This window comes from Octopus bimaculoides, chromosome 7 (genome assembly GCF_046866305.1).
Source record: "Octopus bimaculoides isolate indiv1 chromosome 7, ASM4686630v1, whole genome shotgun sequence".
NCBI classification, from domain to species: Eukaryota; Metazoa; Mollusca; class Cephalopoda; order Octopoda; family Octopodidae; genus Octopus; species Octopus bimaculoides.
This window is the reverse complement of record NC_142934.1, coordinates 14,381,706-14,398,240: the sequence shown is the minus strand read 5'-3', so window position 1 is coordinate 14,398,240 and position 16,535 is coordinate 14,381,706. Positions and strand designations below refer to the sequence as shown.

Sequence of the window (16,535 nt, the reverse complement as noted above, 5' to 3'; positions counted from 1 at the left end):
AAATAGAGAAACTATCACAGTGTCGCTTCCCGAAGAATTTTAAAATGTTAGCTTTCCGAAACTTTTTTTTCAATCTTGCAAAAACACGAAGATTAAGAATAAACAGAAAAAGTACACAAATATATTTTACACACCTGTCGTATACGTCGGTTTTGTTTTTTTTCACTTTAAAGGTAGTTATGTTATTTTGTTGGGATTAATCCACCTTTAAAGTGAAAAAAACAAAACCGACGTATACGACAGGTGTGTAAAATATATTTGTGTACTTTTTCTGTTTATTCTTAATCTTCGTGTTTTTGCAAGATTGAAAAAAAGTTTTTTGTATATTCGGATTCTACATAGTTAATACTATATGCGTAGAAAATTTCATTAAAAAAAAATCATTTTTCTGAAAGTTATGACCTCTCAAAGTCTGGGGGGTAAAACCCTGTAGTTATGCCAAAAAACTTATATGAAGAGCACGGATACAAATAATATAGTAAGCAAACCCATATACGCGCATACAAAACACAGACACACGTACACACACAGAGACACAAATGCATGCGTTTAGACAGAATGGACTAAACAGAACAGGAAAACGTGGATGGAAGAGTCACTCTAGAGGTCACAGATGTGTGACGAAAGATTTCCAGACAATGGGCATAGGATAGAATAATAACAATAATAAACGAGTGCAGAACGAATATATAGTGCGTGGCGTTTATTTGGCAAGAGGAAAAAATGACCATCTTGAAATATAGCAATAAGATATCCTCAGACCTGATCCTAGTGCTACCTTAAGGTATTGGCACAGTGGACAGTTACCCAGAGACCTCACGAGTACAGGGCCCAATGCATTGATTTGTCCTGAGCCTATAAAACTGCTGAGACAGCCCTGCTTCATGCTTACAAAAGTAGGCTCCACTTAAGGCACCGAAAGTGGTAAAGTTAAACTGGGCAATGCATTAAGTCCTACACATGGTGCAACAGTGCAAGCATATTTCTCTGTCTGTTCTCTGTCGTCTATCTTTATGAGTTCATCTAGATTCATGTATGACTCTGGTTAAGTAGTCCACTTCACAACCACCTAGTTTCAGATTTGATTCTACTATGTAACTACCTTGAACAACAGTTTCCTACTGTAACCTAAGGTTGACTAACGCCTTGTGACTGAAATCCATTGTATTAGAGTTCATCATATGTGTGTGTTTTGTTGTTGTTTGTCTCCACATGACTTTACATTAATATTTACTTCAGTAGTGAAGATGTTGTTTCTGCTCCATTGTCATCATCGTCGTTGTCATTTTAACATCCCCTTTTCCATGCTTGCATGAGTTAGATGGAATTAGTTGAGGCAAATTTTCTATAGCCCTTTTTGTCATCAACTATCATCTGTTTCCACGGACATGTTTTCACTGATGACTGATGACTGATGACTGAGAACAAATGACAACAATGATGGCATAATGTGTGTAAATTCTGTTTTGTTTTTTTGGGGGTTTTTTTTCAGATTCAATTATGTCTACATTTTTGAAAAACATATATTTCTTCACCAAAATCTTACAGCAAGCTAGCACAGAAGAAGTAGCAACTTGGGACAAGAATTCTTTACAAAATGCTCTCCACTGGGCAGCTTATTGCAAAGAGGTAATGCACAAGGGGCTCTATTTCAATATAAAACTCCCCGCTTTTTTTTTTTTGTTACTCTGTTAATCATCATCTTCATTTAACATCCATTGTCCATGCTGGCATGAGGTGGATGGTTTCACCAAAGCTGCACCAGATTCCAGTCTGATTTGGTATGGTTTCTACAGCTGGGTGTCCTTCCTAATGCCAACCACTTTACAGAGTGGCCTCGGTGCTTTCAACGTGGCACTGCAAATGCACTTCTACATGGCACCACACAGGTGCCTTTATGTGACACCACATAGGCACTTTTACATTGCACTGCCACAAGTGTTTTACACCAACACAGGGATTGGTCTTAACACTTCTGCTGTGGAGCACAGGTTTTCTTTTTAATGTATCAGTATATGCTTATTAACATTTTTGCCTCAGAGTTAAAAGTGGTAAGCTGGCAGAATCCCTATCATGCTGGGTGAACACTCATATTGACATGTACCACATCATCATCATCATCATCGTTTAACGTCCGCTTTCCATGCTAGCATGGGTTGGACGATTTGAGTGAGGACTGGTGAACCAGATGGCTACACCAGGCTCCAATCTGATCTCGCAATGTTTCTACAGCTAGATGCCCTTCCTAACGCCAACCACTCCGAGAGTGTAGTGGGTGCTTTTATGTGCCACTCGGCACGAAGGCCAGTCAGGCAGTACTGGCAACAGCCACGCTCGAAATGGTGTATTTTACGTGCCACCTGCACAGGAGTCAGTCCAGCGGTACTGGCAATGATCTCACTCACATATATCTAGAAAATGTAACTTGGAATTTTGAAAAATATTGTGATATGTGTTAGTATGTGTGTGTGTGCATGGCCTCCATTCTTCCCCCCCCCCCCCTCCCCCTCCCCCCACACACACATTAGATCTGATATAATAATAACACTGTACAACAAATTTCAAGGTCAAGAAAAAAACATTGTTCTCATGTACATTTTATAATGAAGTTGATTATGCTAAATTTGAATTTTATAACGAAAAATTTCCCATCTCGTCACTTTTCCTTGTAAATTACCAACTTAATAACTATGCAATTTATACCAATTTCCACAATACCATTAATTTATTTTGCTCCCAAAGTCAAATTAAATATATCCATTGTAATTAATTCCCTCTCTCTCTTTCGGAAAGAGGCACAAGCACATACACAGTTATATACACACACGGCAGTAACTTCCGCCTACCAAATTCAATCACAAAGCTTCGGTCGGCTCGGGGCTATAGTAGAAGACACATGCCCAAGGTGCCACGCGGTGGGACTGAACCCGAAACCATGTAGCTGGGAAGCAAGCTTCCTAACCACACAGCCATACCCGCGCCTATAAATATATAATGAATCAGCATGTTTGTTAGCATTATATAAAGTATGAACCTACATTTTAGTATATACTTCTTTGTTTATAAGACGTCTCAGGTGTGTCACGCTTCAGATGCCAGCAGAAGTCAGCCAGCACAGCTCCATTTTTCCCTTATACCTGTTTTCCATTGATACTATATCATGATGGAACCTCTCTCCAAGTTCCATCACTCACATCTCCTGCATCCTCTGAGAAGAAGGACAGATGAGAATGAAGAAAGTGTATCTTCAGTGACATATTGCATCTGAGATTTTGGTTGCACTTGATTAGGCTCTCCACTATACTCTCACGCTGGGCCATTTGGTGCTTTCCCAGAAGTCCTTTGCATACATCTTTGAATGCATGCCAGGCTGCTAGCTCAGTTTCATCCATTGTCACCTCGAAGTCCTCATCAGCTATTACTTGACAAATCTGAGGGCCTACGAATATGCCCTCTTTAATCTTGGCATCACTTATTTTAGGGAAGATCGCCTTGAGGTACTAGAAACATGGCTTGTTATGTTGCAGTGCTTTGGTAAATTGCTTCATCAGGCCTAGTTTTATATACAGTGATAGCAAAATGATCTTCTTCTTAATTAGTGTCTCATGATTTACATTATGGCATCCAGGCATCATAGTTTCCCAAGGTGGCCATTCTGAGCATACATAATGTTCTGATCTGGCCCTACCATCCCACTTGCTCATGCTCCGATCAAGTCAGAAAATTCTGGTACCATGCACCACTTCAAGATGAAATATATACATACATACACACTTTATGCTAAATTTCATTCTTGATATATTTCAGATCTATAAACAAGTGATTAAAAAACCTTATAAGGAAGTATTCAACCAACAAATCATAAAGCTGAATGCAGTGCAATCATCCCCTTTGATATGTGGAGACCTTAACCTTCAGTTTCTGGACAAAGCCACTGACAATTTAAGACAAGTTAGTATGTTAAAGCAGTGGTGGTGGTGGTGGTGATGATAGCAGTGGTGGTGGTGGTGGTGATAGCAGTGGTGGTGGTGGTGGTGGCGGTGGCAGCGACGGCAGTAATGTTTCATTCCAGATCAGCCCTGGTCAAGCAGACATGTGATCAAAGATGTGAATGCGCTCCCTTTTTCTATATCGATGACTTCATTGGCTAATGTGTCCTTCCTTTTTAAAATGGTGTGATGTGATTTCAAGAATTGATTGCTATTTCATGCTAGTCAAATAGCTATAAAGAGACTCTTTCTCACACATTTTTTGGAGGCTAGTTGATATATTTCTGTGTTGTTACCGGGGTTTACAAGAAAGTATGAGTGATGATCCTTGGTGGATGGATGAGAGATGGTGTGTAAGGGAGAATGGAGGATTATGACAGAAAACACTGGAGAAAGAAGAGATTAGTGAAAGAGTTGGCAATGTGTGATAACTTTGTCTTTTGATTATCTATGGATTCAGAGATTATCATGAACTCTGCAGTTGCAGAGAAACTAACGTTAAGCTTTTGTCTGGTCAATTATTATCCGTAAGATAGGCCAGCCTTAGCTGTCAGGAATATTTCTGAATCTCCGTCAACAATTTCATTTACCCAAATAATGATACATAGTGCTCTGGTGTAGACTAAATGTCACCCACCACATTCCATCTCCACCTCTTCCACCATCTACAGCAAGAAACTTATTTTGCTGCAGCCCCTTTTTTTTTCTCATATCTTATCCCTCTCTACTCTTTATTCTCCTCACATAACGTTGCCATCCCACCCCACCCACACACACACACGAGGCTTGTGGATGCTACTGAAGTTTGTAGCCCCAGGAGGAAACCTCCTCCAGTTGGCTATTGACACGTTTTCTGTGCCCTATCAGTATTTGCAAAGGGAAACCATCCTTCCCATCTTTGACCTGATAGGGCACAGAAAGTGTGTCAATAGCCAACTGGAGGAGGTGTCCTCCTGGGGCTACAAGCTTCAGTAGCATCCACCCTTAGTGGTTAGCCACATTTAAGTGGCAAATATACTTCACGTTGTCATGCAGCTACTGTTTATACCTCGTTTAGATATATATATATGTATATATAGAAAAGCTGTCCTCCACAGCAGAAGTGTTAAGGCTACATTCTCGCTTGGTGAAGAAGAATGGCCTGCAAGAATGCTGGTGCCATGTAAAAAACACTTGTTCCAGTGCCATGTACAAAATACACATTCCAGTGCCAAATAAAAGCATTCGTGCTGATGACACGTTAAAAGCAATCAATACACACTGTAAAGTGGTTGACTTTAGGAAGGGCATCCAGCCATAGAAACCAAGCCAAATCAGACTGGAACCTGGTGCAGCTTTCCAGCCCTGGTCAAATTGCCAGCATGGAAAACAGATGTTAAAGGAGGAGGAGTGTATGTATGTGTTTACGCTTTATTGTGTCCTTGCCTTCATATCATATGATAGTTGTAAACAATTGTCACCATGCAAGCAAAGTGTTTCAATTCCAATTTTCGGTGGAAACATGTCTGGTCATGTGAAAATATTACCTTACATGGAAACAGGTTAAGGTTGGTGACAGGAAAGGCATCCAACTGTAGAAAACCTGCCTCAACAAATTCCATCCAGCCCATGCAAGCATGGAAAAGTGGTGGATGTTAAAACAATGATGCTGAAGTGCCTTACACTTATTTTCTTTATTTTCACATTTTAGTTGCTGTTCTGTAATAGTCATCTTCCAAAGGAATTATTTGAGGAACTTATTCAAATGTCCCTGGGAGAAAAGGAAATTATCATCAAAGTAAGAGTTTTGCAGTAACTTTTATTATTGTTTGGCTTACCTAACAAGAAATGGACATTTACATTCAATTTCTCTGAAAAACAAAAGGAGTTGACCTCAGTGGAATTTGAACTTGACTCCTCCAAACTCACTCACACACACACATACACACACATAGAGAGTTAAAGCTAAATACTGTTATACATTTGACCTGATAATCTACTGTTCCAGCCTGTAAATCATTACTTAGGTGTTATTGCCCTCATCATAAACATCAGCTACAGTAGGGGAAAGGGTAGAACCAGCTCTACTGCAATCATGTTGACCCTTTAGCATTCAAACCGGCCATATCTGGCCCAAATATTCTACCTATTTTATGTTTAAACTGGCCAAGTCTAGCCTCTCACACCTTCCCTACAATATCATTCAGAAAACAATCACATTGTCAAAATCTTAGAGCTACAACATAACACTTTCTATTATAGGCACAAGGCCTGAAATTTGTGGGAGGGGGATAGTCAATTACATCAGCTCCAGTAATTAACTAGTACTTAATTTATTGACCCCAAAAGGATGAAAGGTAAAGTTGACCTCAGCGGCATTTGAACTCAGAATGTCAGAGCTATAACATAATGCCGTATTAATACAAAACAATGTGGATAAATGAGCATTATGTGTGACAGAGTAATCTGAATGCTAAAGGGTTAACCTATTCTCAAACACATCTTGGCCATGGCCATCCCTTCTTATTTCCAGACTATTTCCAACTCTAACTACATTGTCTACGTTTTATCTATTTTAGAGATGTGTAAAGCACACAACCGGGGTTCATATGACCCTTAGGGATCCATATAAGATTTTGTGTTAAAATTTGTGAACAATAAATTTCTTATACTTCTACAATACACTAAATATTTTAACAATTTTTTTTTTAAAACATCAAATGGTTCTAAGGATCCAATGGAATAAAATATGAAGCAAAGAATCCATAGGTGGAAAATGGTTGAGAGCCACTGATGTAAAGTAAAATCAGTCTGGGCGGGATTTGAAATCAGACCGTAATTGACAGTAAAAAAAAAGTTACCTTCTAGGGTCATGCCAACTCATAAGCGCCCCGTTTCCCAGTTTTGTGGCATATAAATTCCACCCCTGCACAGGATGCTAGTCTGTCGCAGAATTACTCATTTTTGCCTGCTGAGAGGACTGGAACAATATGCTCAGTCAAGGAATCAAACCATAATCTTACAATCATGAGTCCAACACCCTAGACCCTTGTACTAACCACTAGACCATGCACTTCCACATAAATGAAGTCACCAAATAGCAAGGTATTTCATCTGATGTTTTACCAATTTGCCATTAACTACTTTTTAAAAACAATTACAATGTGTTTGTGCTGAAATTATTCTAAACAAGGCAACACCAACGTCTGTTTAATAATTAGCCAGAGATGATTTTTAAAATGAGAATATCTGAAATAAATTCAACTGCTCTCACAGACAAGAATACTAAGAATGAACCTCACCGCTCTCAAAAATTAAGTAAAAAAAACTGAAAAATAATCCAGAATCCTTGTCCGGTACTGGATCAATCCCAAAATCTAATCAGTTTGTGCTAGTCACGAGGCCAAACATCCCTGAAAGTTTCATTCGAATCCATCCAGCGGTTCTTGAGATATCTTGTCCACTGACAAACAAACAAACACAACTGAAAACAATACCTCTGCCTTTGCTAAGGCGGAGGTATTAGCACACTAGATATACTAGACAACCTATACTTTTCTCTCTCTCTCTTTTCAGCAATGTGCTGAGCTCAACAGTCTCCATGCTTCCTTGCAAATAATTTCCAGACTAGAAAGAGACATTGTAAACTGCAGTTATGACAAATGCCGACCTAGTAAAACAGGCTCACATTCGTCATTAGTTACTATTGTTAAAAGTGAAATACTCTGGCAGAGACTTGTCAACCAAATCTCTATTATTTCTGATGAAGACAGGTTTGTCATCAAATTGTTATTCTTGCCTCTTTTTTTTTTTTAAATCAGGTAAGCAGATCATATCAGTAGAAGTTTTGGGGCCAGTTTCCATTCCTGTTTGGAAAGTCTGAATAAGAATGAAACTTACTGTGCTAAATTTCTTCTGGTTTATTCCTTTCTTTCATAGCAATCCTCTAAAGTTTCACACATGGCTGTGTGGTTAAGAAGTTTGCTTCCCAGTCATGTGGCTGTCGGTTCAATCCCACTGCATGGCATCATGAGCAAGTTTCTTTTTCTATAGCCATGCGTCAACTAAAGCTTTCAACTGGTAGCACTTGCAGCTGCATATTGTTTGCAAGATATATATATATATATATCATCATCATCATCATCATCTTTTAATGTCCATTTTTCATATTTCTATGCTGGCATGGGCTGGACAGTTTGACCAGAGCTGGCTAAACAGAAAGCTGCACCAGGTTCCTGTCTGATTTGGCTTGGTTTCTATGGTAGACAGACAACTTACAGACAGGACAATTGTGTGGTATGGTGCAGAGCCCTGTGGCCAGACATGGGATGTTCCAGCAGCCACCCTCTTGACCCAGTAGCCACAATCTCCGTGTTAAGTCTGAGGCTATGTGGGAATTGTCTGTCGATGACTTGTCTGCACACGAGTTTATACAGCTGGATGCCCTTCCTAATGCCATCGACTTTACAATGTGTGCTGGGTGCTTTTAACATGGCACCAGCACAGGACTCTTGCAGGCCAATCCTCTTCACCAGGGGATGCAGCTTTAACGCTTCTGCTGTGGAGTGTGGGTCTTCTTCCAGCACAGGACTAGGACAGGTTTCTTTAAGTTTCTGTCTGATAAATCCACTCACAAATTCCATGAGTGGTCAGCCTGGTGTTACAAAAGAAATTTTCTTACTCATGGTGCTGCACATAGGAACTAAACCTGAATTCAGGTGATTGCAAAGGTTTGCACCTTGAAGAGGAATTCTCCAGGTGCAGAAGCCTATGGTCAGCAATGAGTAAAGGGGACTCTTAATTTACTTTGTGAAGGGAGAGAGTTAATTTCTATTTTCAAGTTTTGCATCAAGTCATAATTCCCATCTATTTGTTACATCTTTATATATAACATATCTATTGAGGGACTCCCTATACAGTCATTCCACATGCTAGAAATAGCAGCAAAATATCCTTTCAAATTGTATCCTTCTGTTACATATTAACATCTTATATCTCTTATTTCTTTGTATAAAGGTTGGACCAGTTGGTATTAAAAATCATTTCCAATTTACCTGCTTCTAAAGATGGTTGGGTAAGTCGTTGTTTGCATTTTCACACATATGTATACATATATATATATATATAATATAATATAGGATAAAATCTTTATAAGAATTTATCAAGTAGTCGGCGTGAAAAAAACCTCATAATGAAAAAAAAATTCATCATTTTTTTTCCATAAATATATATAATTTATATAAAGGGCATTAACAGTGTAGTAATGCCTCACGCTTCGAGGAACTAAATAAGTCAAAAACTACCAAAAAATAAGCAACATATTTACCGAAAGCGAGGGAATGCAGCTTTCAAAATTAATCTCTTAAAAACATTTAACTTAACGGTAAACCACTGGTTTCTCAATCAAATACAGAAAAACTGTGAAGTAACCTGCATCTTTTGTTCATCAGTACACGTATGGTCGAGATACATAAAAATAAACAAGAATCAACATACCACGATGTACCCAACATAGTACGATGACTTCTGTTCAGAATTTTATATATATATATATATACACACACACACACACACACACACACACACACATGTATATGTCATCATTTAATGTCCATTTCCCATGCTGGCATGGGTTAGACAGTTTGACCGAAGCTGCTAAGCTGGAAAGCCTCACCTGGTTCCAGTCATCTGTTTTGACTTGGATTCTATGGCCGGATGCCCTTTTTAATACCAACCACTCTACAGAGTGTACTGGGTGTCTTTTGTGTATCACTGGCACTGGCCACAACCATGATTTCACTTACCTTGACACGTCTTCTCAAGCACAACAGATCACCAGAAGTCTTGGTCACATGTCATTGCCTCCATGGGACTCAACAGTCAAAGATCATATTTCACCACCTCATCCCATGTCTTCCTGGGTCTACCTCTTCCACATGTTCCCTCCACAATTAGAGATCAGCATCTCTTGGTGCAACTGTCTTCATTCATATGCATCACATGACCATACCAATGTAGTCTTCTCTCTTGCACACTACATCTGATGCCTTTTATACTCAATTTTTCTCTTAATACACTTATAATCTGTCATACATACACACTGACATTGCACATCCAGCAAAGTATGCTGCTCCATGATGCAATTCACTCTGCCAGAAATTTGGAAATAACATGTCTACACTCTCAGAGTGGTTGGCGTTAGGAAGGGCATCCAGCTGTAGAAACTCTGTCAAATCAGATTGGAGCCTGGTGTAGCCATCCGGTTTCACCAGTCCTCAGTCAAATCGTCCAACCCATGCTAGCATGGAAAGCGGACGTTAAACGATGATGATGATGATGATGTTGTACTGCTTAGCATTTGCGCCACAAGCTCCAATACAAGCATTTCAAAGTGTTTGAGTGTCAATCTGAGGACATGTATCAAGAGAGACAAAAATAAAACATCCAGTCAACATCATGGTGTTTGGAGTGAACACTAGTGATGGCGACATTATGCCTCCATCTTCCCACACAGCCACAGACTCAACACGGAGGCCTATATCAAGTGCCTGTAGGAGGTAGTGCTGCTCTGGGTCAAGAGGGTGGCTACTGGAAGACCCTATATGTCTGGCAACAGGACTCTGCACCATGCCACACAAGCAGGAAAACCCAATCATGACTGTGAGACAATTTCTGTGACCACATCACCCCTAAACTACCAACACTGCAACCCCCTTTATTATCATGTGTGGGGTGCAGTTGAGCGAGAGACCAACAAAACTCCTTGTAACACCAAAGATGAACTGAAGGCAAGGATTATGGCAGCATTCACCAACTTAAACAAGGAGACCATCCAGAAGAGTTGCAGGAGATTCAGAAGTCGTCTGGAGGCCATGGTTGAAGCCAATGGCGATTTTATTAAATAAATGTACTCTTTAGTATTTCAAGATATTTTTATGTAATTTTAGTAAATATATCTGTTAAAATGAGATGTCAGTGTTATTTACATTTCTGCATAATTTAGATGGCAGTTTATTCACTGCAACCCTGTATATGTATGTGTGTTTTTATTTTGCAGGAAATTCTTCTTTATTTTCTAACAAAAAAAGATGTTGACATTAATCCTACACTGTGGAACATTTCCAAAGACTCGTATTCAAAAGTGTATCAGTTTCTTGAACAATTTGTCCAAAACAATATCATGATGTCCAAGCCTCCGAGGTTAGTTCCTTAGATTTTTTTGGATACCTTCACCATTGAGACCAATCTTCATTGTTTCATAAAAACTTACTCTTTTAAAGTGATCCAAAGCAGAACCTTCCATCAAGCTCTTTTACTCTTTTACTTGTTTCAGTCATTTGACTGCGGCCATGCTGGAGCACCACCTTTAGTCGAACAAATCGACCCCAGGACTTATTCTTTGGATACCTAGTACTTATTCTATCGGTCTCTTTTGCCGAACCGCTAAGTTACGGGGACATAAACACACCAGCATCGGTTGTCAAGCGATGTTGGGGGGACAAACACAGACACACAAACATATACACACACATACATATATATGCATATACATATATACGACGGGCTTCTTTCAGTTTCCGTCTACCAAATCCACTCACAAGGCTTTGGTCAGCCCGAGGCTATAGTAGAAGATACTTGCCCAAGTTGCCACCCAGTGGGAATGAACCCGGAACCATGTGGTTGGTAAGCAAGCTACTTACCACACAGCCACTCCTGCGCCGTTCATTTATGTTCCACACATCATCTTTAATAACAAAGTTATTTTACTAAATTATTCATTGTTTGGGTAAGTGTCTTCTACTATAGCCTTGGGCTGACCAAAGCCTTGTGAGGGGATTCGGTAGACAGAAACTGAAACTGATGGATGCCTCTGTTCTATGAGGAGATGGGAAATATCTAGAAGATTTACTGTTTTCTTTGCAGCTTAATATGGTCTGTAGCAGAAGATTTACTCTCTCAAGTGATACTCCTATCTTTTCCGGTGTTTTCCACCTGCTTACGCCAACTCATTGACTGGGCAAAGCAATTTTCACCTCTCTACCACCACCACCATGACCAACGCAATTCACTCTACACTTGGCAGTAAGTTTTGTTTTGTTTTTGTACATTTTATAAATGTGAAATTGTAGTCGTGGCCATTGCTAAGTGCCATTTGTCTTGCTCGTTCATGTTCTGGTGTGCGCTAAATTTCCCTAGAGTACATTTTCTTTTCTTTTGTGGTTTCACCGTAGATGGTCGATCTCTAGCTTAATGGATCTCCACTTAGTGGTCATCCCTTCTCATATATATATATATATATACATTTATAAAATTTATTAATGAGGGTAGAAATTGATATTAATCAATTAAAACCAGTGATCTAGCATATTAAAAAAATCCGAAGATTAAGATTATATTACATACAAAAATAAGAGGAATGACCAGCAAAAGTGGACTCCTATATGCTAGAAATAGATGCCGAATCATCTAACCACGAAAAAAAAAATATGTTCTCAGTAAAAATTCAGCGACACAACAGACTGTATTTTTTCATTTGTCTTGCCCTTTTACAGTCTGTTGTGTCGCTAAATGTTTACTGAGAACATATTTTTTTTTTCGTGGTTAGATGATTCGGCATCTATTTCTAGCATATAGGAGTCCACTTTTGCTGGTCATTCCTCTTATTTTTGTATGTAATATATATATTTATATATATATTAAATGACACATGTATGGAACATTCACATTCAGGACTTTAAGTTTCTGTGCCAGCAATTTGATGATTGATGCATTTTATCTGCTTATGGAAGCTCACTGCACATTTGCAATATACTTGCTGCGGGCGGGAGTGAACACTGTCAATGAGCAAACAAACACTTTCGCTGAACAAGGAAATCGGCTGCCGGACGGTAGGTTGTCCAAGGGAAACAACTCTTCCAAACTTAATTGTAAGATCTTGGCAGAAAAACACCTGGTTAAGATTTTAAATAAAATATGGTTTGTACATATTTTATTCGATTTTCCATTTCAGTATTGATTTTAGATGTACTCTGTACTTCAAATATGTTAACACTAATTTCACGCTCGTTTTTCATGTTGTTGGCCTAGCTCTCTGTCACTTACGGTCTTTGGGTTTTCTAGTTGATCTCATCAATGAAACGAACACCCTGCTTATGAAATTGACTTGCAAATGGCTAAGCACTCCACAGAAAATGCATACCCTTAACTTAGTTCTCAGGGATATTCAGTGTGATACAGAATATGATAAGGCTGACCCCTTTGAATTACTGGTACAACTCATTTTTGTCAGCTTAGTTGAGTGGAACAAGAAATAAAGTGTCTTTCTCAAGGGCATGATTCACCACTGGGAATTGAACTCACAACCTTATGATCATGAACTGAATACTTTAGTCATTAAGTCACATGCATTCATGTGAATAGCACTTGAATAATAATTTGCACAAAACTTTTTAGCCTCCTCAGTCTTTTATTTTACTATTGGTAGACTGGAGTCAGAATCCTGGCACATACTGCCAACTAAGCAAGCCATAATTTAAGGATTTTATTACATTTAAGAGTCTCAGAAGAAGAAGAAGAGAAGTCAGTACTTATGGCCATTATAAGATCTCCCAAGCTGCGGGCTGGTCAAATCATTGCAGTTAATGTTCAATTTCAGCTTCTGCAGGAAAAAGTTAGAGACAATTCCAGAAGATTGTAGCACCAAGAAGAAAAAAAAGATTGGTTTATGTACTTACGGCAGTATCTGCTTATGGTAGATGAGACACATCAGGGGTAACAAGAGACAGGTATGTTGAATGGCCTGTCAATGTAGTAGCTATAAAAAAGGTGAAAAGAAGAAAAAAAACCCTTATCTGTGAGTTAATGGTTGTAGCATGTTGATGAGGGGGAATCTTAGCCAATGAGATTAACTACCACATTTTTTTTTCTAGAATGTTTGTGTGTAACAGCAATTTTTTTTCTCAGATATGTGATTCTGACTTGAGCTTTTTAGGTCAGAGCAAGCCTAATCTTTGAGATACCTTGACAGTTCAAAAGGTATTTTCGTTACTGTTTTTTTTTTTTTTTTTTTTTCAGGCTACAAGGAACAGTTAGTAATGAAATATCAACATTTGTAGATCTTTCTAAACACTTTATGATTCTCACGAACTGTGGAGAGCAACCCAAGAAAGCAGTACATGCTGCATTGGAGAGTTTACAGAACCAAACTAGCTGCAGCATATGGCATGACCTTCTGACCCAAATATCAACAAAGGATCACATCTAAAGTGTAGATATATTTCCTTCTAACTGCACATACATGGAGAGGAAGGGCATTATTTCAAATGGCAATTCTAGTTGTGTGTGTATGTATGTGTATAAAGACATAAATTTAATTTATATATTTTTTTTTAATGATTTAATTTTAAAAAAAAAAAGAGAGAAATATAACAATATATTTTTTGGTTTGTTTTTCTTTTTTTCATTTCAATTTATTCAGAATGATATGAATTTATGTATTTACAATTTATATATAACACTTCTAGAATGACATATCTTCAATTCCAAAAAAAAAAAGTTATATATTAGATGGTAATGTGAACAAATATTTACAAAAATGAATTTTATAGGTAGATGTTGATTTTTTTGTTATTGATTTTTTTTTTTTTTTACTCTGAATGTACTGGATTATTTAAAATATGTTGGCAGATAAAGGTGTCAGGCAAACGGACAACCTTTAGGAGATATGAATTATTACTTAAAATGAGGAGGATGGTGGTGAATCAACCAGCAAACTGTCAACACTAGATTTAAAATCTTCCAAGGCTTGGATTTCATTTATATATGAGAGAGAGTACAAGAGTTTATTATTCATAATTCAAAGCAGAGGCTTTCTGCAGTTGTTACTCAGTTTCAAGTTTTTGTCTTTCACAACAAAGCTTTGGGAAACTAGTAGAAGCAATGGAATAAAATCTCAGCCTCAAATACTTAAAAATTGGTCAAAAGAACCGTTTTCTTAATTCTCAGTTTTGATAACATCTCTCAAGATGAAATGATATGTTTGAATTTGCAAGAACGCGAGTCTGTTATCCCAATGAGTTGTTTAGAGTTGGCAAAACAACTAGCAATCAATTGTATTGCTGATTATCATGCTATTAATGGTTAATTAATCGAGACAACTGAACAGAACTAGGTGACCTCAAAACACTTATTTTGTTTTGTTTTTGCATGCCAGTCAGCATCACATCTCTTTCTGATTAAAAGATGATGATAACTGCACGCTATCAAGCAACTGTTCTGGTCAAACCATTAACAGTTAAGGCAATTCCAAGCAAATATCACATAATAGAAGCTATTCCACAAATTAAGCTAGAATTCACTGAAATCATAACTTTGTGGAAGAAAAATTAAAAAAAAAAAAGCTTCCATGTTTATTTTTTCATATTCTAAATTTAAGGAATTAACTCTATTTTGTAAATAACTGGCTTTTTGTTTTCCTTCATTTTTATTCAGTTCCCCCACTTAAGTGTGATAATGACGTGAGATGATGAGATGTGTACTCAAAACTCCTCAGAGACATTGTTCAGTGGAGGCAGCTGTTTTGATTGAATCCAATCACAGCTGCCTATTATGTGGGCTTCTCCTTGAGCAGTCTAAAAGCACAAACTATTTTCCAGTACATGCTACTAATACTTTAAAAAAAAAAAAAAAAGATTGATTCATACATCTCCCAACACCACAAAGGTAAAACAAAATATTTATTAAAAATGTTCTTCATTAACAAAATGAAGAGAAAAAGAAAATACAATATCCACTATATTGTCACAGTTTTTTTTTTTAGATGAAACAAAATTTTTTTTTTAAATCTTATGCATTAGTGCAAGAAATAAAGCCAAATGCTTGACTTTTAATGACCAGAGATATCCTTCAATGAGTGTTCAGCCCCAAACAACTTTAAAAAAATAAATAATAGTATAAACAGAGAAATAGTTGTGACAGTCACGCCCTTCACAAGAGCATTAGCAGTGTCAAAAACAAAAAAAAAAGCAGTTTCAACTAGGAATCAACAAAAAATGCCATAGGCTATTTTTGCGAAGGTTTTACAAAACTTACCACAAAGATATTAAAACACAATTTACCCCTGCCAACACAAGTCAAAAACAATATTTCTTTCATATAAATAACGTATATGTAATGCAGTGATACATGAATTAGAAGTGGGGGGCGGAGAAATGGTAGCAATATGTTCAACTAAGTGGATTATGAAAAAAAAAAAAAAATTGAGAATTGGTAGAATAATTCACTTTATTCTGGCAGGGGCCAATATCTAAAGTAAAGAAATTAAAATAATTTTCCAAAAATATGGCAAACCAAGGAAAAAGATGATTCATTTGTATTCAGGTTAATACATTTAAACTAAAAAAAAAGAAGTGTTTAATAAATCCAGCAGTTAAAAAAAAAAAAGAAGCAGTATTTCCAAATTATTGTCAGAAAAAAAAATAGTTTCTAGACCAGTATGAATTTATTGGATTGTTAAACCTTTTTCAGTTTCTTTCTACACCACATATTTGGTAATTTCTTGAAGTATAC

At 37.5% G+C, this 16,535-nt stretch overlaps 1 protein-coding gene across 8 annotated transcripts in view; it reads left to right on the top strand.

Annotated features, from left to right (window-relative positions):
- The window catches only part of LOC106871123 (uncharacterized), a 28,175-nt gene extending 12,081 nt beyond the window's left edge, over positions 1 to 16,094 (top strand). For 5 of the 8 annotated variants that reach the window (XR_016242528.1, XR_016242527.1, XR_016242529.1 and 2 more), the window contains 9 exons: positions 1,493 to 1,629; positions 3,808 to 3,951; positions 5,680 to 5,766; positions 7,545 to 7,741; positions 8,985 to 9,042; positions 11,026 to 11,168; positions 11,892 to 12,050; positions 14,043 to 14,311; positions 15,459 to 16,094. Coding sequence is in view for 1 of the 8 variants with exons in the window: in XM_089354822.1 (XP_089210948.1) it covers positions 1,493 to 1,629; positions 3,808 to 3,951; positions 5,680 to 5,766; positions 7,545 to 7,741; positions 8,985 to 9,042; positions 11,026 to 11,168; positions 11,892 to 12,050; positions 14,043 to 14,232 (1,115 nt within the window). In the remaining 7 variants the exon portion in view is untranslated. Of the gene's footprint in view, positions 1 to 1,492; positions 1,630 to 3,807; positions 3,952 to 5,679; positions 5,767 to 7,544; positions 7,742 to 8,984; positions 9,043 to 11,025; positions 11,169 to 11,891; positions 12,051 to 14,042; positions 14,316 to 15,458 lie in introns of all 8 variants that reach the window. The other 3 variants (XR_016242525.1, XM_089354822.1, XR_016242530.1) reach the window with 3 other exon arrangements.
- The last annotated feature ends 441 nt before the right edge of the window (positions 16,095 to 16,535 follow it).